Source organism: Scomber scombrus, chromosome 6, assembly GCF_963691925.1.
Source record: "Scomber scombrus chromosome 6, fScoSco1.1, whole genome shotgun sequence".
Classification (NCBI taxonomy): domain Eukaryota; kingdom Metazoa; phylum Chordata; class Actinopteri; order Scombriformes; family Scombridae; genus Scomber; species Scomber scombrus.
The window spans coordinates 20290435-20316288 of NC_084975.1; the positions used below are offsets into that span (position 1 = coordinate 20290435).

The 25854-nt window shown below is 40.2% G+C and overlaps 1 protein-coding gene across 1 annotated transcript in view; it reads right to left on the reverse strand.

Moving 5' to 3' along the window:
- Positions 1 to 25854, reverse strand: part of kcnq1.2 (potassium voltage-gated channel, KQT-like subfamily, member 1.2) — a 163014-nt gene that overhangs the window by 53937 nt on the left and 83223 nt on the right. The window contains exons 15-18 of the mRNA XM_062421039.1: positions 6875 to 6950; positions 5840 to 5934; positions 4291 to 4331; positions 2656 to 2717 (exon numbers count right to left, since the gene is read on the reverse strand). Of these exons, the coding sequence (XP_062277023.1) occupies positions 2656 to 2717; positions 4291 to 4331; positions 5840 to 5934; positions 6875 to 6950 (274 nt within the window). The remainder of the gene's footprint in view (positions 1 to 2655; positions 2718 to 4290; positions 4332 to 5839; positions 5935 to 6874; positions 6951 to 25854) is intronic.

Consider the following 25854-nt stretch of genomic DNA (forward strand, 5'->3'; position numbering starts at 1 on the left):
AGATAACACACTGTCACTGAGTGCCATCCATCTTCGTTTCCAAGTCGCTCATGGAGAATTCAATCTTGAAAGTGTGGGGTTAGACACATTGGTGATTAATCAACTCTATGCTCATGTGTATGTGAGTCTATGTGTGTGTAGACCCATGTGTGTCTTTGTCTGTGTGTGATAAATCACTGTCTAACCCTGTACAGGACACACAATGCCTGAGCCCCCTTCAGCCTAAAAGATAAATTCATCTACAAGTGATGTGCTGACAAAAGTTGGACAAGAAAATGATTCTATCTTACTTACTCAGCTGCAGCATAAAGTGCAGTCAGAGTGGTCGATGTCTGGTGTTTTACAGGGAATAGGGGAGTAGAAAGTGGGAATTTGTCAAAAAAAAAAAAGTAGCTGGAGGCAGACCAAGTGTGAGTACTGAGAAAGGCATGGGAACACACTCTTGTGCACACACAAACCCACACACACAAACATTAGGGCACAGAGTTGATGAATAATTTCTTGGGGCTGTTGGGAAAGATCCTATTCAGAAGTGATTCAACTGTGACACCAGGGTTTTGCTTTGTGTGCGATTAGGTTTACTATTATGAGCAACAGGCGAGAGGTGACGCAATGCAGAATCGACAAAACGTAATGAAATACATGCAGTGATGCGAGACAAACAAAAGTGACAGGGCTGGAGATTCAGACAACTTGCAATGACCACTGAACTCAAGCACCCTATACATCTGAGGCTACAACACCAAACCTTTTATCTCATCGTGCCTATGCTGTAAACTACGATGATTGTGACATAATTTTATTTAATTTAAGTGTTACCTTTGGCTGCTGCATCATACTTTCCATGTTGTATTACAACCAAGATTATTCTATTCACTTGTGGGGATCTGACCATGAGTGTAAATCATTGTAAATCATCATCATGTAAAACTGAGATATTTAACTTATCTAGAGTGGACAGTAATATCTGTGAGGTGCTACCGGAGCTAAAGGGTGCACAGTTATCTGGAGAAGGACCAGGGAATGTGCCCAAGGGTCGACGGGTTCATCCACCTGCTGTCTGAGGGAAAAGGGAAGCCCCCTTTTCCATATAACAGGTGTGTTGGCCCGTCAGAACCATCAAAACAAGAGGTTCACACGACTAGAAAGGAAAGAGGGGAAGGGGGGCTGGCGCTGAGGCGAGGAAAATAGTAATTATGAAAGATGGGCTGCTCTGGCAATCACAAGTTTCTGCTGCTGTTCTTGTGTTTCACTCTAAGAAGATGCTTGTTGCAGCAATGCATGCAAATGCAGCTTTTAGTGGAGGAATAGTGATTTGTTCCACATTGTTTAGGAGGAAAAGCAGCCTGCATCAGCATGTTTCTGCTGATTTGACAATTATCCACCTCTCAGTTTCCTTTTCCCTTATGTCAAAGCAGAGTGGGGAGAGCAGGAAAGAGAAAAATGGAAAAGAGAGAAACAGAGAGGGAGAGAACTCTTAGGTAGGTGAGGTACTTCTGAATGCAGGTTTATGTTTCCAATCAGGAGATTGTGATCGCAACATGTAGCCCAAAGCAAATGAGCCGTAACTCAATCACTGAGGGAGGTCTTCAGGCTCGGAGCGTACATTGGTTCAAGATCATTACTCCTCACTCGGTAACAAAGGCGCCTGAGAACAGTAACTGCTTGCAAACAGAGAACATCAGTGTTGATGAGCGTGCAGAGATGGGAAGGTGAATGTTAAGGCAAAGTGGGGGAAATCCTGAGCTGGCTGACTTAGAATAGAAAAGAAGTGGCTACAGAATGCATTGTTCTATTGTATAGGAGCTGTTTTCATTCACTGTTAGATGTGAGAAAAACTTGACTACATGTTTAATATTCAATTATAAACACCAGTTTTATGAAAACACATGCTGGAGTGCACATTTCCAAACCTTTCCAAATCCCTAAACATAATTCCACTTTCCAGTGATGCCACCAGTCGGACAAACAGACAACAGATGTAGCCACGTACCAAAACTCACACACACATATCATACCCTATGATTTGTACATGGAAAGACATACAGACAGAAAGACAGGCAGGCAGACACATACACAAACTAGTTCAACTCGTACAACCATCCACGCAGGGGAAATGGCATTTGAGTAGGCATCATGCCGGTATCACGTTGTCAATGTTCCTCTATGACAGAAGACACGCCTAGTTACACCCGTCAGCTTCATAACACAGCTGTCGCCTATTGGCTATGCTCACTGCATAAAGGATTTTCTCTTTAGCACCCCTAATGCATCTGGTACTCTAATATTCCCATTTGGAAACATAAAAATCCAAGAATTGTCACCAACCAATCTACCTAGAATAGTCATGGAAAATCATTAAAATTACACAGCCCCAAATGGAAGTTAGAAAGAAGAAAACAAAATGAAAAAATATGTAAGTACACCATTAATGCACCCAGAAACAACACGGTCAAATCTAAGATTCAATAAACTTTGAGTCATAGAAAAAAAGATTCCACAACATGCGTTAGTAACACTCAAGTAGTATACACAAACACAGGGATGCATTCATACATACACCTCGGCTTATGAACAGCATGGATAATCTAATCAGTTTATCTCTCTTACTCGTGCAGACAAAACACACACACTAAGTGCCAGGAGTGTGCCTACCTTATCTTCAAGCCTAATCAGTCGCGCCCCAATAGTTGGGTGTTCTTTATCTTCGCCTTTTCCTGGCAAATGAAGAAAGAAACCAAAAAAATCAAATAGTTACACACACACATACATACAAACATTCAGTTACCATATATAATATAAATACATCTGCCTTGATGACATAAATTTATTACCCAATTTCTCGGTGGTAATCGCACAGACACAAAAACAGATGCAGAAAAGTGCATTGGTCACACTCAAATCAATTAATGTACGCTCACGCACACACTACAAACATAACACTCTCATTTATGACCCCTGAAGGCTCATCATTCTTAGTGAAACCATCTATTCATTCATTTTCTGCTGCTTTCTGGGTAGGGGTCAGTAAGGCAGTTTATGGTCCCTAGTGTATTGTATACAGTAGAAGAAGAAGAGTTAAGTAAGCCTAAAAACAAGAGTAAATCCTGAGATGTAAAGCTGGGTAAGATTTATGTGGGTTAACCCTCTGCTATATCCCTGACTTTGCATAAGCAACACAGGATTTTCTTTTGGAAATACAAATCTCTACAATGGTTATTTCACAGATGTGATTCCAATTGAAAGTATAAGCATTTATGCTGTTTGTGTACAGTATATGTGTGTATGAATTATGTGTGTGGACTGTGTGTATGCCCTGGAGAGTGTGCAATGTTGGAAAGCACAGAGCTGCTGAGCTGTTTTCTTAATTCAATCGTTGGTCCAACTGGCCGAATGGTTAACCATGTTAGTTGTCAGGGTCAGCCAAGAGATGTTTACAAAGCACCTGGGAACTTGACCAAAGGAAGGAGAAAGGGAGGAAAGGAAGGAAGGTGGGTAGTGGTGGGGTGTGTTGGCAATGCAAACTTGTTTCCAGGTTGTTTAGATTAATATGTAAACAAACTGCGGTTCACTTTATACTAGCCATCATTAATGACAATAAACTGTGAATTAAATCTTATAAAACGCATTAGTGGTAGTTAATTGAGACATTTTGTTTCATTTTATGGATTCAGCTTGACATTGGGTTCATATTAGCTGATTTCTTATTGGGAAGGGTGGTTATTTTGCCTGATCAGTAGACAGTGGCATATCTGTCCTGTGGTTGCTAGGAGTAGTTAACCTAACCTTTTTTTGCATTCATCAAAGATACAAGTAGTATTATTTCTACAATTCAAGTAATAACAACTTGTACAACAGTGTTGATGTTGATTTTATCCACACAATGCAATCAAATATAATTTTAAATAAAATTATATTAAAATATTAAAATTCACTAAGTTCTGATTATTTCAAAAACAAAATAAATTTGACTATACATAGCCAGTTAATTAGCTAACAATAAATGATAAATTCATAATTTGTCTCATCATCTCATCTTCTTGCCACTTTATCCGGGGTCGGGTCGCGGGGGCAGCAGCCTACAAAAGTGCTTATATATATAGGTTTTTGCAAATGTGGAAACATGTATGTAAACATACCCACATCCAAAGACATATACACACATATCAGGGACCTCTTTGAGCTATTTAGTCTGGCACACTTTATGTATGTGTGTGTTAAACACAGCGATGAAGTGTGGAGTGATGGCTGTCTATCAGATCTAGACTGTTGGACTGGTTGTGTGTTTACCTGGGAGAAACATTCCTGGCTTCCCCAGTGTACCGTCCAGCCTGGGGGAACAGACAGAGGAAATTAGTTTATGCAAGGTAAAAGCACTGGCTAGATACAGGGGAGATTCAGTTGAGTAAACAGCACTTAAATTCATCTCGTAAAATAATGTAAGCCAATTTATAGCGCCAATAAAAATTAAACAAATGGCGTCAGCTTGAACAGTATTTATATATCAATGCTTTTGGGAAAACCCCACATGCAGGTTTTAACAGGATGAATAAATGAATGCAATGTTCTGTTTTGAGATGTCAAGCTTTGAAAATAAGCAATGAGAGTTGCAAGAGGTTTCACTTCAACATGTGGACTGTTTGTTCTTTTCATCACCTTAAATTAGGAGTAAATTTGTATCACAGCAGTCACATGTCTTCAATTATCTTTCTTTTATATCAGTGAACCATTCATTCCATTAATTTATTGAGGTGTTTTCGAAGAAGACAGATGTGATGTATTTCCTTTGATTAAATGTTCAGTTTGGTATTATTAGCCTTTCCCAGGGTTACCCAAAAAACAAAACAAAAAACGGTGAATAGTTTAGATTTTTATGAGAAACACTGTAGGCTTTACTATAATTGTGATTATCAGAGTCTTTATATTGAAGATTTGCATCACTATATTTATAAATAACATTACATAATTAAACAGTCAACCTTTTCTTGACTTATGGTACAGACAGATCAGGGTTGACCTGCTGGTTTCAGTGTTACATTGCCTCACCATGATTCAACCAAATTACTGCAAAAGGTGTTATGAGGTCCAGGTGATATGCTTACATAAGTGTGACCCAATTTATTACCTAACTGACCTCCTTCATGGCTTAGGCTGTGTGGTTCGAGGTATGAAAATCACTAGGAAAAAAAAACATTGAAAAACTATATGGGAAGGGGGCGAGAGGTTTTACTTTACTGATGACTGGACTTCATTACAGCTCAACAGGGCAAGACAAGGTGTAGCAAATCAGAAACCAGTGAGGCTCCTATCTGTAAGAAAAAATGTTAAGGCAGCAAGATACTGTGCTGCAGGAGTATGATAAAGGTCCAGCTGACAGAAACTGTTGAAGCTGCAAAATTACTGAAAGCTCTGTAGATACATTTGTAATGGAGCCATCTCCTTTCCTGCTGTTTTCATGACTGTGGCAGTTAAAACTTGATTTAGATTAACGCAGGACAAATCACACTGTAGCCCTGCTTGTATGAAGAATGTCAGCAGGTGATTCAGCAATCGATTTCTGTAATGGAAACACAATTCTCTATGGTATGGTGTAATGCGTCACAGCTGTGTGCTATATTGTGCCAATTGAAAAATGTCCAAATGAAGATTTAACTTGATTTATTTTGTCCTGAAAAGAGATTATATGCTTTGTTTTCTGACACAACTACTTCTCCCTTCTTCTAACTATTGGGTAGTATCCAACATAATAATAATAAAATGGACACCAGGAAAGAGACAAAAAAGTCAAAAAGAAAGGCAAAAAGAGCATGAAACAAAGTTGAAAAGACTGTGACAGCACCTTCTCTGCAGCTCCTTGATGCGCACCATCATGTTGAGGTGGCCCTGGGAATATTGCTCGATCACGTCCCGCACGTCATAGGGCTTCCGCGCTTGCTGTGGATCCATACATGCACAAACAACACAAACACACACACACAGGGACACAAAAGCCATTGTCAACCAGGGCTGCTGTTGCCTGGTCCCCGAAAACATCCCCAACCCCCTTGGGTGCAAAGGGTTCATTGTTAACTCATTGTGTGTGTGTGTTTGTGTATGCGTGCGTGCACTGACAAGTGCATGGTCATGTAGAAAGTGATTGTGTTAAGGTCCTTTCACAGCTTTGTTTAGTGTGACGCTGATACCAGCAGCATCAGAAGGAACCCAGTGAACTCTTTAGGGTATCCTTGGTATACAGAGTTTAGCCTGTGCAGCTGAAATCACTTAAGCCATAATTGAAAACATATAGAACACTTAGAAACGGTAAGAATATAGGAACAATTCTTCAATAACATGTAGCATGAAAATGATGGCCAAAGTACCTCAAACATTATATGTTTTTTTTAACTGAAGCATTTTGCAACACAAAACTTTTTCACTGCATTCTGCTGACTTCAGTGCTATGTGAGGCCAAGTCATGCTGTGTGTGTGTGTGTGTGTGTGTGTGTGCGTGCGTGCGTGCGTGTGTAGATTTTGCAAGCAGTTGTGTTTGTTTGTATATGCAGTACAGTACAGTAAGTGAATTCCTACTGTAGCCCCAGAGACAGGTTAGTAGAGTTCCCATGATACTATGCTTGAACTGAAGTACACACAAAAAAGACATGCAGGTGCAAGTTTCAGGCATTTAGACACAAACACGCACAGACATACACACACACATGCACAGCAGCACTGCAGCTGATATATTCTCTCGGGGCTCTCCCTCCTCTTCCTGTATAACTGCACGCACAACACACACTTCTCTCACTCCCAATCTCTCTCCCTCTTTATCTCTGTATCTCCCACTTGCTTGCTCTATTTTGCTCTGTTGTGTTTCTCTCCTCCTTTTATTGCTTACCTGAAATTTCGTCCTGGCCACAAAGTACTGCATTCTGCGGAGGACTTTTACAGCTGATCTCTGGGCATGGGACAACCTGTGCGAGAAAGACAGAAAACAAAACAAAAACAAAACAAACTCTGATGGTTAAGCCTACAGATATTTCTTTACTGTAAACTGAGAAGTGGCTTGTTTTTGACAAGTCTAATTAGCCCTTGTTGCGTTTCAGGATAGATGGACAATGTGTGCAGCAACAAAACATGTGTGGCCCTTACAGGAGAGCATACACAGAGCAACAGGTATGCATGTACCCAAATGTACACTTTTACCTTATAATGTATTTATCAACACAGATTAAACTTTGTGCAAAGTGAAGCAAGAAGAAAAACAGACTCAGTTTGCATTAAGAGGAGTCCTAAAAAACATGTCCCATGGCTCAAAGCAGCACATCTGTGTCAACACAAAGGAAAACCCACTGGTACGGAGCTAAACACTGGAACAGAAACCACTGGATGCAAACAACACACACAAACACATACTCGCATACCATAGTGACTGTATGGTATGCACTTGTGTTTGTTTTTTCACAGAGGCACTCTTGTGTGCAGTGGACTGGTGCTCATTAGGTTTATTTATCAGAAAATGCTGAAACATGTCTTTGGATGTTACTGTAAGTGTGTGACAGATGCATGTTTTGATGATGTGTGCTATTGAAAATAGATCATGAGAAAACAGGAATGGAAACTGTGTTGACTGAGTGGATTTCATTGATCCGAGGGATTGCAGACACACAAACACTGGTGTGTCACAGATGGACAACCCCAACTTTGGAACTGAAGTGTGTGCAAGAAATATTTAAACTCTTTCTCTGCCCTTGTCTTTTTCTTAGGGCTTTTATAAATGAAATACTTTCTGATGAATCACCCTGAACCACTTTGGCTAAAAAGATAGCTTTCCAAGTGTGCGTGTGGTTAAGATGAAGACTAAGAAAAATCTTAGTTTCAGGAGTCTGAAGGCACATCAATCAGTGCAAGTGTTAAGAGATGTTGCAGCCCAGTACATCTGTGTTAACCACTATGCTTGCTACTGTAAATTTCAGTGTATTAAATGTTTTTTAAAAAAAGCAAAAAAAAAACCCAATAAATGGTTGTTATGGTTATTAAGATATGGTTGTTAATACAAACACAGGAAGCATTATTACCTCAATGTATTTATTCAATAAACAAATAAATAAAAGCAGTGGTCCACCAGGTGAACAGGGTTTTTAGTTGCTCCTTATTATTGTGCCCTGTTCTCTGTCTTGTATTTCATGTACAGTATGTCTCAGAGACAGGTGACCTTTCAGCCATCTGTTGGTATCAGAAACATCAAAGTTAAGCCGGTAAGCCGCAGGATGGTGTGTGTGTGTGTGTGTGTGTGTGTGTGTGTGTGTGCGTGCGTGCGTGCGTGCGTGCGTGCGTGCGTGCGTGCGTGCGTGCGTGCGTGCGTGCGTGCGTGTGTGCGTGCATGTGTGCAGTGTATCTGCTGTGAAGGTGGATTAACCGCAAACTGACGTCACCAGATTCTTGTTGGAAAGCTTGAGAGGAAGATGACAGAAATGAAAAGGGAACCGAAAAAGAATCGCTTGCTTCTCAAAATGTAAGCAAGCAAAAATGCTGAACATAAAATGTTGGTTGGGTCACATTCCCACTTCTACATACACACACACTGCACTTGTTTGGAGCACAGAATGTGTTTGCAAATGTGTTTGTACTCTTTGCTAGTACTTTGAGTGTGACTCCAGCTAAAGATAAATTATTCTCCACTTTAACGGCCTTCAAACAAAAAAATGAATGAGTCCATTCTTGTGTCAAAGCCTATGCTTTTGTATGTAGGGTTAATCTGTGCGTATGTGTGCTGTTGTGAACATTTCTCTCAAGCTATGTCCCAGTCAAATCAGACACACCCACACGAACATCAACACAGAAATACACACCACCCTCCCACTCCCCAAACAAGGGTCTTTGTGGAGTCAACAAGTCGCTCTGAGGTCTTAATTAGGCAGAAAGACAACAAAAGGACTTAACAGACAATGCGTTGACATGGGACCATAAAACATGAGCATCAAAGGCTGTCGGGCTGCTGTCTTTTTTCCTGCCCTCCATGCACAGCCTGTCCAAGCTATAGGAGGAAATGCACACAAACAATACCAAACATAAAAAGCATGAGGCCCTACTTTGGAAAAAAAGGTTTACCCCCCCACCTTCCACCCACCTCCTATCGTCAATGAGGAGAAGGATGGGGTTTTTTTCTCCTCTTTTGTGTGTGACTCAAAGTTTCGAGCATAATTGGGAGAGAAAACACATGTAGGAAACAAAAAACATGTGCGGTTTTGATCGTTGTACAACTGTACCCTGATCCCTTCTTGCCCTCCTCCCGCTTCCTGCATTTGACACAAATGCACACACATGTTCATTCGGTAAGTGTGATAAAAAAAATAACATAGAGGGTTTTTGTTTAGCACCAACCTCTACGCCCACTCCATTAAATACTTGGCATAAAGAATCTGGAGGAATGTAATTCCCACATTTCTTTGCTGATGCTGCCCATCAAACACTTGCACTCTGACTCTGCTTCCTACTCATCTCTGACTGCCTTCCCTTTCTCTTTTTTATCTTCATGTTTATTTTTCATCTGTGCAGCAGATTTGACATGCAGTGTATGCTGAGGACTCCTCTTGAGTCAGCAAAGCTTAGATCTCACCCACGACGACTTCAATATACTTTCCATTGTCCTGCGCTGTATGATTCATTCACAGCTGGGAAGGCAGGTTGTGTATTTTTTTCTTCTTCTACAGATTAAACCCCAACTCCTCGCACTTTTAACAGACCCACCATTCTTCATTAGGTCAACTGTAGAAGCCATTTATAAGCTATAGTCGCTGGAGTCATGAACTGGCCTTGTCTATCTCTTGAAAAGCTGTGACAGATTTAGCCCCATGGGCTCCCCTGGACCCTTCTCTCTTAATAAGTTTTCTCTTTTTTTCATTTTCAGATGGTCACTTTGGAGGTCTCTGAGTTGTCAATGGCAACTCTCCCTCATCCCCCACCTCCGCAGCTCTTTCTTTGGCAGGGGACCGTCAAATATCCTGTGCTTCCATGGCGCGCTGCAATAACCTCTGAGTCAGTCAGGAGAAAGCAGCCTTAGACATCAATGTGCTATGGTCAGGGCCCAGCAAGACTGCTGGCCCGTGTGTGTGTGTGTGTGTGTTTGTGTGTGTGTGTGTGTGTGTGTGTGTGTGTGTGTGTGTGTGTGTGTGTGTGTGTGTGTGTGTGTGTGTGTGTGTGTGTGTGTGTGTGTGTGTGTGTGTGATAAGCTTTATGACTTGTGCTTTGGTCCATCAAAGAGATGTGCTCCTCTTCTGTTCTCCACAAAAACAGACATCCCTTTATCATATCTTGAAAGGATAAGATGACCACAGTCTTTCAGGAATGTTTGCTCTAAAAGTGATGGCATGCCAGTGGGTGCTGTTGTATGAATTATAAGGGTGCACAGCTAAGTCACTATATCGTAACAGCCAAGTGTACTTATACTGTATTTAAATAAAGCCACACATAACAGTGTTTTCTCATTTGCATATTGTTTTAGTTTCTATTGTCAGTCAACAGAATGAGCATAACATGGCAATAAGTCTGCAGCTCAAAAATGGTACCTGTTAACCTGCCCAACAGTACTTCCTGTGCAGCTGCACTGTGGCTTTAATCAAATTACTATTCCACTATTTTATTTCACTATCACTGTCATTCCCTTTGTCATGCTTGCAGTTTGCTGTTCACTGCCTTAATCTCTGTTTTTCTCTGTTGTTCTTTCTCTTCCTGTGAGTCTCTTTCTTATAAAATGTTGTTGCAATGTATTAGTATTTATTTTCTTAACCTGAATCTGAAAAGAAGCAGCTGCTTAAATATGACTTACAGGGGACAAGATCCTAACAAAGATGGCTGCATCGTGGGAAGGCTCCTTATAATATCACATATAAGACTACACCAAACTAAAGGGCTTTACCTGTTGTTATGGGGTTGCCTTGTCATTTAAGAAGTAGGCTGTTGGTTTCTTGGAGGGTGGGGAGAGGTCCCCCATATTGTACCCCTACTAGACCTAGGGGTAGAATAAGGGGGACCTAATAGACCTAATGTGATGACACTGGACGACAGAGGCTTAGGTCACCGGATTAAGCTTTAAAGAGTTCTTACATTTTTGAAAAGGGAAAAGGTGGTTTTTGCCTCCCTTCACATTTGTCCTCTGAGAAGCGAAAAATAGTTGTGGACTTTAATTGTTCTATGGACAGTAATTTAGATAAATATTCACTTTCAGTATCCAATCCTATGCATCAAAGGCTTTTGCCTCTAATTATGCAGGTCTTGTTGATGCCTGGAGAGAATTTAACCATACAGTGAAAAACTATACCTTTTATTCAGCTAGACATAAAACACACTCTTTGTTCGCCATTTTCCTTTTACCCCAGGATCATCTCTCCTCTGTAATTTTTTGTAGTGTAGGACCTATGTTTATATCAGACCATTCACCAGTACCATCAACTAACCCTTCCTCAACAGACACACCAAACCAAGCGCTGGAGATTTAACTCCTCACTTCTTACAAACACTGCAGCCTGCAACACCATCAGACTAGAACAATAGTTTGGCTGGAAAAATATAGACAGGACAATGCAGCTTCCACTGTTACTCCTGCAGTAATATAGAACACAACTGAAGTAGTTATTAGACAATAGTTGATCTCATATTCATCTGCAAGGAAAAAGAATGATACCAAAGAGAGCAAACAGAGGCCAAAATGCCTAACCCATAAGCAAAGTTTGAGGGAGTTAATCATATTTTTAGAACTGGGACAATTCAAAACATTGTTCAGGCTTGGCAAGATGTAAAAAAGTTTTGTTGTTCTTCTGTCAATATTTCTATGATAGCTCCTCTATCCTCCAATCCAGACCTGCCACTGTCACTTGGAAAGTCCCTGTTCACAAAGTGGAAAGAATATGATATGCATTTGTTTCAACACTTGTTTACTGAAGGTTCCCCTTAAATCTTCCACGGATTTAAGATCAGAGATTTAAAATCCAAAGCAGGATTTTGTATTAATACCTACAAATTTGTCACTTAATTAGTACTCTAGAAGGATTCTGAAGAGCACCACATTGTTCAAATGGAAAATCTCTTTCAAGAGTGTTCTGCTAAACCATCATAGTTCTTCTTTGACCCTACTTAAGAATATAAGGCAAAAATATCTGGGATGTGATTTTAATGATGACCTGGGGGACATTATGTGTCAGACCTCCAAGATTTAATTTGTTTAAACAAACTCTGAAGAAAGCATATAACTGGAACAGTGCACTTACACTTAAAAAATAAAGGGGATATCTTTCAGTGAACATTTGAACCTCTTATGTACCCCTTGACCCCTTCAGTCATGTTAGATGTGCTTTGATTATAAGTAAAACAAATACATATATATATACTGTGACCATAGTTGTTTTTTTTTCCTTTTTCTTGTGAATGTTTTTATATTTCATTTCACTATAGTCACTATTACTATTAGTTTTAACCTTACCACTATTGTGTATGTACTCTGTCTTTTTATTATGCTTGTTAAATAATGAAAATAAATAAACGATTGAGAAAAATGTGGCTTGTCATAAAATGCTGCATATAAAGTAAATCTTTTTTTTTAAAGTGTGTCCTCCTCCCTTTGTGTCTGCTCCAATTGTTTTCATGTCCCCCATTGCCAGATCAGTTGAAACTGATCAAGACATGCTGGAGACAAAAGCAGCCATCATGCTGCATCAAAGCCTTGTGCCCATTAAGAGCTGATGACAAAGAGAGAACAGAGAAAGCAAGCCATGTTTGATGTTTTAGGCCACCAGAGAGGGAAAAAGAGAGAGGACAAGACAGGGTCATTAATGGATTTGGTATTACTATCATCCTCTGCTTGTCTATCACTAAAAAATACAGTGACAAGAACGGTATACTAGGCGAGGAGGACTTGTTTTCGTGTATACATGCAGGAATGTCATGAGTCAAGTCTACACACACACACACACACACACACACACGCACGCACGCACGCACGCACGCACGCACACACACACACACACACACACACACACACACACACACACACACACACACACACACACACACACTATTATACACTCTCACACACACTACTATACTCTCACACATGCTACTATGTTCTCTCACATACACCATTATACCTTCTCACACAGACTAGTATACTCTCTGAGTATAGTGGTGTATGTAAAATGATGATGCTGTAAATAAGTCCACGTATGAATTATTTATCAAGGGGCCTCTCAAAGGTAAGTACATGTACACACATACAGTCTTACAATCTCTCAAAAACATTCTTTACCACAGTCTAGCTCTCAATATTTACTTAATCTTATGTCTTACTTTGAAGGGGAGATATGTACATTTTCAGGTCTATATGGGACTTTATTGGTATTGCTTGATTTACAGTTAAAACAAAATGTATTTATCTTATACTGGTTCTTTATGCAACCCCTCAGTTCAGTCTCTGTAACAGGCCTAATATCTCCTGTCTGGTTAAGGCCCTCTCCGGATGAGCCCACTCTGTCGTAATTGGTTAGTAGGCATAACTGAATATCATTTTTGGCCAAGATTGACAGCCCTTGCGGATAACACAAACAATCCATAAAACAACCTTAGCAACAAAGACTTCAGAACGGACAGACGTGTGTAGGCATGTGTGAACAATCTGACGTCATCAACAAGAGGAAGAAAAGGTAACTTTGCAACCTCAAATTTTGGAACTTCCACTATATTTAACATAGACATCTAGCATCATAACAGTATAAACATAACATCACTAAATGAAATCACAAAATGCATGACGCGTCCCCTTTAACAAACGAGGTTGGAAGGAATTCAAGTTTCAGCATATTAGAAAAATATCTCAACAGGAGTCTTTAAAACCCTTGGTCAAAGATTAGTTGTCTGATCACACATAAACAGACACTGACACACTGACACAGAGTCCCCCACCTTTAAGCTTGTAAAAGAATCCCACCAATGAAAATGACTTCTCTTGAGAGATGGTCGACATACTTACGACCTCAGAAAAGTCCCACCCATTTTAAATGTTAATGACGCCACGTCTCACAACCTGTCATTATTTGAGGAGAACAGAGACATACACAGCTCTTTCCGCCACACGGTGAGAAGATTGGAGAGGAGCGCACTTCTAACAAGTACTAATGACTGGTGAACTCTTCTTGTCACGACTCTAACTGCCAAATTAACTAAAGATTTGGGCGAGGAGGTTTCCAGTTAGACAAGCTAGAAAATGAAAAACTACAGCCGTGGGAAAACACTTTTTACCACGGTATGCTGACCACAAAGAACTAAGACTACGACTATGTAAGACTATGATGTAATCTCTGAAATATAGAAAAATCTTATTGCAGGTATTTTAAAGATATCAATTTCCACGAGTTTACATATAAAATATAAATGTTGATTTTTAGCATATTGCAATACACTTTAAACATTAACTACATACACCCATGAATCTCACAATAGATCACCTTAAGATGTGTTTATATTTCTTGCCATCAACTAACTGAGAGGAGAGAAAGAGAGTCTGGGATGATGGCTACTTTATAGACTAAACCAGACTGATTCAGTGTATGAGGGTTAATGTTCTAGGCCTAAGGTGTAGCCTAAAGAGGGGGATGTGGCTGTAATTATTCTTCAAAGGGAGCCTAATTAGAGAATCAGATAGATCTCGGGTAAAATGACCCCCTCTTTGGGGCTAGACCCTCTCCTAGACCAAATGTTTAAGGTGTGTCAGTAAATTGGGCATGTATATATATGTAAGTGAGTCAACCAAAGTAAAAATTGTATTTTCAGAGGACATTGTCACTCCATGGATATAGCTTTTAAGGATGTTTTGTTTCTTTTCAGGTGAATTTCTTTAGCCGGTCGGTTGGTCCACCACTTTCATCCAGACTGAAATATTTTGACAATTGTTTGAGGCATTACTATGACATTTTGTAAAAACATTTGTGGTTCACAGAGGATGAATCCTACTGATTTTGGTGTTCCAATGTCTTCTCCTCAATTGCCACCATGAGGTTGACATTTGTAGTTCAGAGTGAGATATCTTGACTACTATTGGCTAGACGCTACAAATATTTTACATCGGTAGAAAACAGATTCTAATGACTTTTGTGTCCTCTGTCTTTTCCTCTAGTGCCTCCAGAAAGGTTTCACTTATTCTACTTGATGGATTGACACAAAAGTTTCTACAGACATTCATGGGTCCCATATGACATATTCTAGTGACTTTGGTGTTCCCGTCTTTTTCTCTTGTGCCACATATTTGCTTTTTATTGAACTATCTCAACGGATAGATTGCTGTGAACCCCTTTTCATAATTTCCAATATCATCAGATCCAAATTTTAGTTTGTGTAATACTTTGGTATAAACCTCAGCAATACAGTTGAATAGCAAATGTTAGCATGCTAACACACCTAACTAAGATGATGACCACACTTATTATTACACACAGACATCATTAGCATTGCCGTTGTGAGCCTTTTAGGATGCTTATGAGAGCAAGCTGTGTCTAAGTCCAGAGTGACAGATAGACATCATACATATATTTCCTGTTGTTCTATATGGTGCCAATACAATCCGGTGTTTCGGGCTGTGTCCTAAGCTCCCATAAATCACCTACAGTCACCCAATATTTGAAAACAAAACATTTTTGTTTTACTTTCACAAGCATTTATAATTTCTGCCCCTTGTGTATAAGTGTATCTCTGTTTGAATGCAAATCTACAGTATATAAGGGCTTGGCTGACTGACTCAGTCCATAATGACAAGTGGGGAGTGGTAAACCTTTCAAGTGGCCAAACACCCAATCACACATGCACAAGCATCTAGTAAATGAAAGCAAGTACTCAGGCACATATACACCAATGCATGCAAATACACCACATATAGCTGCTCCCTGTTAAGACCAATATTCTTGAGATCTAGTGTGTTTGTGTGTGTGGGTATGCGCGTGCATGTTATGTAGAGAGGAGGGCGATTGGGTTTCTCCAGTGAGGGAGGAGGGGGTGAGGTGGTGAAGAAGGATTTATAATTCATGGCCTAATAGGATTTGTTGCTGTTTAGCAGGATTAGGCATGTTAGAGAAATAATCTATTTATTGCTGCCAGTCGGGGGGTCCCCTCGCAAGGATGGGGTGGGGTGATTTTTGGGGCTGGGTTTGGGGGGGTGCATGCTGGACCCTTGAATTTGTTTTCCCCCTCAGTCATTTTCTGGGATAACCCCTGGCACTGAGGCCCCTGAGCACCCAAGTCCACCCCCTCCCCTCTCTTCTTAGTCCCACTACAGCCACCATTTTTGGATTAAATTGGCTGTTTCGCTTTCATAGTGCTCTGATAATCCAAGCACATGAGCCCAGTGACTGTTCATGCCAACACACATGGCTGTTCATCTGTGTTTTTGTGTGTGTGTATGTGCATGAACAATTAGCACCACACTGCCTTTGGGGGAGCTAGGGCCTGCTGGAGGCAGTGGTCACAGATCTGCCCACGTTCAGCCTGACTTAACCCTGGCTATGGACCCAGCGGGAGGACAGAGAAGAGGAAGAGGAGAAGAGAGAGAGGAAGGAGAGAAGGAGTAAGAAAGATAAAGGAAGAGATGGAGGGTGACCTGTGGGCCTTCTTAGCTAAGGGGCTTCCCTTTCATAAACCAATGGGTTTAGATTATAAAACCGTTCTCCTTTTCAAAAGAGCATAATTCTTTCATTCATGTGTGGCTGGGGCTACAGTGGGGGGCTGACTGACATTAAAGACTGCTGTTTAATTAGGCTTTTCTACAGTGGTCAGTCTTTTTGTTCTTGCTTTCAACTACGGGAGGCCTTGTTGGCTTCCCTAATGGCCAGTGGCAGTTGCTGTGTGTCTGTTTGTTAAAACAGAAAGAAAGGAAGATGAAGTTGAAGAAAGATGTGTAGAGGCAGCATTTTTCATTCTCTATCAATTAGTGTAGTATTTTAATCAGTCTACTACAGGAGAATATATTCCTGTGAAATTGCTACTGACTTTGGTCAGTCTTTCCATCTCAATGTGTTCAGTGTCTTTTTGGTGCAAAAAGCCATTCATGAAAGAATGATGGAGTTCCTGCGTCAGCACTTAAGTTAGAGGGTCACCTTTCCAAGCCTGGTAGAGGCTCCTGGTCTCACTGACCAAACAAACATATATACTGGCGATCAGTACAAACGCTATCATTGTGGCCATGTTCACAGTACTATGAGCTACGAGTTCAAACTTTAAAACACAACATTTTTGTCTAATTCAGACCAACAATAGTGCTGCGCTCCTTCATTTAAAATGGTAGTCTGTCAACACTGCAGACAGCGCCAGAAAAAAAAGAAAGTTGAACCAGAATCAATGTTTGCTGCAATGCAACGTGACAACGTGAGTGTTGTACATCAACCGTTTATCACATGATTGCTGCCCCATGATACTTTTCTAGAGTTGTAAAATCCTGTCTGCAAGTATGTGTGTGAGCCTGTTGTGCAGTGTTTTGCTGCCTGATGAACCTTTAAATGCATTAATCTGTTGTTCCAACTGGACTTCCTGGATCATATTTTATTTTCTTATCATTACTTTTTATTTTTATTTATTTATTTTTTAAAGATTTTGTTGGCATAGACGCCTTTATTTAGTAGTAGACCAACAGGAAACATGGGAAAGAGAGGGGGGTGTGACATGCAGCAAAGGACCTCCAATCGGGATTCGAACCAGGGTCGGCTGCGCATATGGCATGCGCTCTAACCACTAGACCACCTGCGTGCCATCAGTACCTTTTATATACCTCACCAAACCCAGTCCTGTATTGTTTTATTCATTTCAATCAAAATCTAAATACAGGCATGGGGTCATTTGCTTACGTCTTGATGAAGGAGATTCAAGTTTTTGATAATATGTTTGATTTATTATTTTCTATTCAGAGGACAGGATTAAGGGATATGGTTGAGAGGTCTAGCCAAACACAATGCTGCAAGCATCTTTTAAATGTGGAGAGGAAATTAGTGTGAACAGGTCAGCTACTGAACAACCCCATCATTTTCAGTTTCTATCTGGTTTGGTGTGGTTTTCATTTATTTGCAGTGATAAAAGATAAGATGCAAACTAATAAAAGCAACCAAACAAAATAGATGACCATCAAACTTGTTCCTTTGTAACTCCCACTCATTTCTTTCCAGATAACACAGATGAACAGAATGAGAGAGACAGATAGAGATGAAGTAGTGGAAGGAGTGGCAGTAGTAGCAGTAGTAAGTTGTAGTGGAGGGGAGGGGTTCATGGCAGCAGATGAGGCTGAGAATGTCTTGGCAGACTTGCTTTGATAGCTTCCGTTCCTGGTCCACCGTACAATTACAACACTGCCTCTGTCTCCAGGTCTGTCTTTACCTGGACGGTAATTATTCCAGCAGTCCAAACACACAAGCAGACAGACAGGAAAGCTCAGAAAGGCGTGAGTGTGTGATTATTTGTGAATGGGGCCGTCTGGTTGGCGCTTCATAATTCACTCTGAATTGCTATAATTTTACTGTATTCTTTATTTTTAGGTATTTAATTATGTTTCCTTCATATTCGCGGATGTGTCTTATAATGGAACTGTCAATGCATAAAAAATATTTTAATCATATTTTTGACTGTTTTTTGTTTTACTTAAGTTTTTTGAGAACTGAGCTGATTTTAGGCTCCAAGAAATGAGGACATTACACTTGAGATTGTGTCTTGCTTGAGACATAAGAGCAAGAACATGCAATTTTTAAGTTTTGGAATGCCAAAAATACCTATAACAATTAAAAAAATACACAAGACAAGAAAATCTTATTTATTAGACCGACACATTCGAAGGAATTGGCCTCACGTAAAAACCCTTAATGGCTTTTAAGGGGGAAAACAATTCATGATTCCCTGTTATTTTAATAGTCAAGGTTAATAGACCAGTAACTCCAGTAACTACTGTATTTGACTTGAAATTTGCCTATGTAGATTTTAACTTTAGGCATGAATAAAAACTTGCTTTTACAAGCCTTTAGATCTGATTTGGACTTGCCCCAAAGGACTTATTAATAGCTCAGTCCGTTACCACCTGATTTGCATGACAGAGAGGTAGGAATAGAACCTGCATCATGTTATTCTGACATGACATTTTTAACCACTGAACTAACAAACCACACCTTTGGGATACTGTCACATGTCTACATTTTTATTTGCTCTTTCCTGTTCCCAATCAGCACCAAATCTACATCTTCTGCTTTTTTTGTTATAGCCCAAACCCTTTAATACTTCTGTCCTCACAGTTGTAGTATTCTAATGTTCTTCTGTTGAAATTAACTGTTTTGTTGGAAGAGCCCTATTGATTATTGCTATTTTGCTTATTTTATTTAAGTTTTATTGTTTCTGAAAAAAAGAGTGCAAGAGAAGGGCCCCCTCTCTGTTTTCTTCTCTGCATATATAACTTAATCATCTTTTATCTAGGTTGTGGTGGGGTGAGCTGAGCACAGTGTGGTGTTGTGTGACTGGAACAAATGACAGTCCATATCTGTTCTAGTTTATGTGCAGAGAGAACAAGGGAGCAAAAATGAGGAACACTGTAACATTTAAAAGGCTGACCACAGGCTATGATTCCACCTCTGTCTGTGTGTGTGTGTGTGTGTGTGTGTATGCGTGTGTGTGTGTGTGTGTGTGTGTGTGTGTGTGTGTGTGTGTGTGTGTGTGTGTGTGTGTGTGTGTGTGTGTGTGTGTGTGTGTGTGTGTGTGTGTGTTTGTGTGCGTGTGTGCGTGTGCGTGTGTAAGCAGTCCAGGTCAGGAACTGCTTCTTGCTTGCTGCTATAGTGGGATCAGATGACTGTACACTGAAAGTTCACGGGCCCAGGAGGAGATGAAAGATGATCAGAGGGCTCGGTGGGTGCAGCGGGGTCTATGATTGGTCAAATTGACCCTCCTAATGTTCTCTGGTGAGATGACATGTTAGAGGGGAGTGTGTCAGAGTGAATTATGGGCCTGTATCACTATTCTTAAGCTCCAAAATTATACGCTTTTAGTTTGGCGCTTTTTTTTGTATCAACAAAAAACTACACTGTTTTCAGCGTAATTTGAATGTTGTTTCACAGCTGTTTCAACAAAAATTTGAATACTGTTTGAGGCCGTGGGGCTGTACAGTAATACCTGACTCTGTCATCCTAGCATTTTGAGTCAATATCGGTTACATGGACAGTTTTTCTTTGTTATTTGAATATCACCTAAATGGGTAATCAAAATGTATTGTCACTGCTGACATCAAGTTAAAAACATACCACTTGCATTTGTTGTCTATATTTGTCAATGATGCCACTCGAACATTGCTTCAACATGTTTGAATGTTTTGTGAATATTGTGTTAGCATGGTTTAAAATAAATGTGAGTGAGACTTTTCTCCATTCGGCAACTGAGAGCAGCCAGATCTGCTGATCTTGGGATTACACTCCGAAAGACATGAAATCTAATTTGAGTGGGAGAACAAACAATAGCCAGAACATTTGGGACAATGTTGAAAACAGGAGTGCCTGCCAACCTTCAAAACAGAACAGAGTGAACCAAGTGTCCAATTCATAAGGCAAGAAGATAAAACTAAACTTAAAGTCAAACAAAGTTTTTATACACCAAATAAAATATCTATTTGCAAAAAACAACTTCCATTAATACATTATGTGTAAAACTATTCAAGAACTCATTGCAACTAAAGAACAGTGATTTGTTATTATAGTCTTTACTGGCCAAATTTTAGTAAACAAATATGAGACGGATACAGAGAATCATGCAGGGACATGCACAGTTTGTTGCAGCTGATGTAATACTACCATGATATAACAACACTGACCTAATAACACTACACAGTCTGCAAGCCAGGATAATGAATATGATGAAAAGTGACTTCCAACACTACTCCACACTGACAGACAGGAAAAACAGACATGCTGGCTCAGCGCCCAGAGCATTAAATGACAGGCTGAAGTTCAGAGGCATTTATTTGTCATAATATTAAACTAACTTGAGATCAGCTGATATCTGTCAACATGCTTCACCTAATATTGGCGTGATACAGCACTGAGCGGCTGTGTCAGCAATGTTTACATCAAACAGAAAAGCTTGGAGACCACAACGGATGGGAAGGTAAAATAGAGAGAAAAAGAGGCCAAATGAGAAAAAGAAGGAGGAGGAGAGGAAGAAGTGCAGGATTCATCCTGTTTTCAAAGAGGTCAGTTATGAGAGCAGTTATCTGAAACGAGGCGCTGGGAACGGGGTGCAAAGCAATAATTGGATGCTTGTCCCGGGCCAATTTTTCAGGGCAAATTATCAACGCATGGGTTGGATTGCTGGGACCACATTGTGGAGGTGGGAACAGTGGGAGCTTTGAGGGGCCAGCGTGACGCACTAATAGAATCATTTAGCACACTGGGATAACGACAGCATGTGATGGATGGAGTGAAAGCCCTTCATCTGCTGCTGCCACGTTAGACCTGCTGACTCACTGCAGAGGTAATGCTGCTTAAGGTGTGGGCAGCAGGAGCTGTGTGTGCCTGTGTTTATATGCCTGTTTCTAAATCTGGGTGTTTGCATGTGTGTGTGCTGACAGTGAAGTGTGTATCTAAGCATGGCAAAAACCCTCTTGGCAAAATGGACAGAGCCTTGTCTATCTCAGAGCGTGTGAGTAAAATGATGACTGGGCATGTTGCTTTTGGAAAGCCCGCTACGCTGTGCCATCTCGGCTTAGGACCGCCTTGTGTGCCCTCCCATACTCCCAAAAACAAACTGTCACTCACAGCCTGTCATTGGACTCCTCATTTCCAAACTTAAAAAGGAAAAAAAGATATAGCTAACATTGGACTGTAATCAAATACAGAACATTCGTTAGAATAACAACTATAGAAATGTAAACGTAATCATTTCAAGCTTTGAATTTGTTGACAGTTCACAGTGATATACGGGATCACCGCTTCAAAGTTGAAGACTGTAGAGAAAATTGGGATAATTAAAACGTTGCATGCCACCATTATCATTACTGTAAGTAAGCATTTACGGTTTATACTGAACCTGTGTGTGTCTGTCTGTCTCTGTGTGTGTATGTACGTGCGCACCTATAGATTAGAGAAATGGGAGGAGTTATGTTGAAATGATAGAAACGAAACAGTCTGTTTTTCTGAACAGATAATGATCGGTGACTTACAGGTAAAACATTTTCAAGGCTTAGATGTACATGTGACTCTCCTAATTCAATCAGGACAAAAGCATGAACAACTATTCAAGAATTCTTAAGAAAAACGTAGGATGAATAGTCAAGTATGAATTAGAGAGAATTTAAAAAAACATCCAATTCAATCATAGAAGCTTGGGATGGTGCTGTGTACAATTTCAGATGAAGTGAACCAGTATTGTGTGATGTTTTGCTCCTGATTGCAACAACAAAGCATTTCAGATTTGACACAGCTCTGATACGTGCCTCTGGCTGGCATGTTCATCACAGCAAAAGCCAGTGAGGCTAATCACTCAGTAGCATGTACAGCCATTTGGACAGAAATTTTTTTTTTCCGTAAAACATGTAATAGTTCATTAAATATACATTTTAACTTAAATTATCCAGGGGCCCTAGCCCTAGCCCTAACCCTAACTCTAACCCCTAACCCATGATCATTAAAAATTATTAAAAGAAAACTTTAAATGTGTACAGAGTGACAATACTACAGCTACTGTATACATTTGAATGATTATCATTTTGTAAACAAACTAATCTTAGTCATAAGTAAATTGTAAAAGCTTATTATAGCCCAGTACGGATATGGGTGTGTAGGATCTTGAGTAGTAGGGTGTTTATGCTATTGCTGGACTGAAGCCAGTCCAGGAGGGAGGACATTTCATAGATGAAATCCTCTCTCCTCTATCCATGCAGGAGATGAGGTAGCCTGGAGCTGTCAAGAGTGGTGCTTGTCCAGCCCTGCGTGGTGCACACTGTTGCACTATGGGAAACACAACCTCACATACAACACCCACAAAAGCTAAAGCTCATGTGTACATTCAACGCTCCTCTCACAGATAAGGATACACATACTCACACAAAGACGGCCTCGGACACATGCACATAGAAACAACAGAGAAAGAGAGGGGTGGGGGGAGTGGCGCAAGAAAAGAGAAAGAGCGAGAGAAAGGGCAGCAGGAGAAAGAGTGCAAGATAAAGAGACTGAAAAAAGGGCGTCACAAACAAAAGAAAAGTCAGTTACACACAGGGAGTGAGGAGGGCAGGGGAAAAAAGCATTGAAAAACCAAAATCAGCACAAAAAAAGGGGGCAGAAAAGAAAAAAAACCCTGCCTTTAGTGTTGGAGTGGGAGGAGTGAGAGGGAGAGGCAGCAGAGGAGAAGAGGGGACAGACAGAAAGAAAGAAAAAGGAGATATGGAGAGAAAGAGAGAAAGAGCAGAGGAGGTGGAGAGTGTCAGGGCTAGGGGTGATTAAGCCCGGGGTCTCCTCTCTGCAGAGACACGTGCGCAGACTTAATCAAGTCGACGCCAGCCAGCCACATTTCCACATTACTCCCTGGCCGCCTGCCTGACAGGTCCGAAAGAGGGAAGGGACGAGAAGCTAAAGGAACCCCCCCCCCACACCACCACCTCAAATCAACCTACCCCCTACCCTCTCCTCCTCCTCTTCCTCCTCCTCCCCGTCTTCCACCACCCTCAGGACCCAGAGCAATGCAAGAACACATGTGAGCGGGGCAGTGGTGGAGGGAGTGGATGGGTGTAAGTTAAGGAGCAAAGAGCAGAAATACTACTGACTCCACTAAATGAAATGTTATTAGCTTGGAGTACCTATTACTCCCCCTGAAATCTTTACTGTATCAGCTTTTTTCCTATTGCTGGGGGAAAGGAGGTCTGCGCGATAAAACCAGTTCCTTTTTCAAAGCTTTAGGAAGACCGTATAGAGTACATACACTTATATGAAAACAACATACCTTCAGAAGCTGTATCTACACGATTTTCTTGCAAAATGTATCGTACACTATCAATTGAATCAGCCATTAATACAGCGATCTTCATATTTGCTCATTTCTGTTGAATTCTGTTGGTATCATACAGCTGTTTTGGAAGTGTGGTAATCTTTGAATTGTGGTTGTATTTCATAATCATTTCTGGGATTTTTAAACATATTTGAGCATGATGTGAATGAGTGTGATTATGTTTTTCTTTTAATCATGTAAAAATGTACACAACGCACATTCAAAAAGCACTCTATCTCTCTCTCTCTCTTTCAGGCTTGTACTTCTTTTTTTCACACTTGACATCCTCTTCCTCAAAAAATAAGAAAAAAAAATACTGTACACCTCATCTTTCTTCTCTTTTCTCCTCCACTGCTCCTATTTCACTTTTATGTTCTTTCTTCTCTCCTTGCTGGAGGCCAAGTGGGTCCAGGCCCAAGGTGGAGTATAGCGATGTCATTTAATAAGCAGCTTAACTCCAGCACACACGCCACAGAGAACGACCTACACAGGCATCTACACTATAAAAAATGTCAAACCTCAACGTGTATTTCTCAGAATGGGGATCAGTGACATAAACTTCTGTGAATCTACAGCAAATCCTTATTAGTGCCACAACACAAACAACTAATGGAAAAGCATGCAGGTAACATGATCTCAACATTTAAGTAAAAGGTAAAGTTCAAGGCATGCAATGTCAGTATTTTTTTTTCTTTTAAAGTCTACATCTACATAATCAGCCTTTATGTATGACAGTAATGCCTCCAAATTGTTTCATTACACATGTGTAGGCATGGGACAATATGGAAATTTCATGTCACTAATGTCCTGGCCAAAGTAATTTCAAACCACAATATTATCCTACTTATCACCAAAATATACTTAAAATTGCACATACTGGAATCATTTTACCTTAAAATATTTTTATTGCATGACATATACATAAAGAATAAATTAATTTAAAAAAGCAACACTGTGTGAGTCTGTTGTTTTCTAAATTCTAATTTCTGTGATTTTTATAATTGGGCTCTATTTTTCACTTCTCTAAAATGATGTCACATGGTACAGTTAAAATTTCATCAATGTAATTTACCCCAATTTAAGAAATTCAGGAATTATCCTTTGCATCAGCATTGAGGCATAGAGTCAAACTGTACTACTTTGGAACCTTTATAGTAAAAAACAAACAAAACCTAAACAAACCTGAACAACAATAGGGGCATTTTTCTGTACTTAAACAGTGCTGTTAGCCTTGTGGCCTAGAGAGTAAGATGTGCCAAACCTTGGTCCTTTTAAAGACAGACTGAAGTGCAAAAAAGTCAGCATGTTCACTTTTGCTGGCGTTAGTTGTACTCTTTGAGGTGTAAAAATGTGTCCACTGGCACTAAACACTCTCTCGGAAGGAACACCTAGTTGCAGGTATGCATCGAAGCCTGCGCGCAACCCTGGAAAGGTGAGGCATTTCACTTGCATGAACACTCCACACCATTACAATGGGCCCTCATTGGCGTCAATGGATAGAAGACACATGTGTCTTCCCCTCTGCTCTCTGTCATGACACATGCACACAAACTGTTATAATGTTATATTCAGCCAGAGATAAAAGATGAGGCAAATTAGCTATTAGCTTAAGTTACCGAGATAACGTTAGCTAAATTCACTGGTGACTGGTTAACTAACGTTCACAACACACAGTATCTTAGCATAATGAGCACTTAGATAAACAACAATGTTAGTCTAACTTTACCAACACTATGTTAACTTTAAGTAGCTTACAGTAAGTAAGTTAGTTAATTTTACTTGGATTTCAGTGAACAGGGCTGGATATTGGTCACAGAGATAGGAGTTCAAATTGGAGGTGTTGGTCCACGG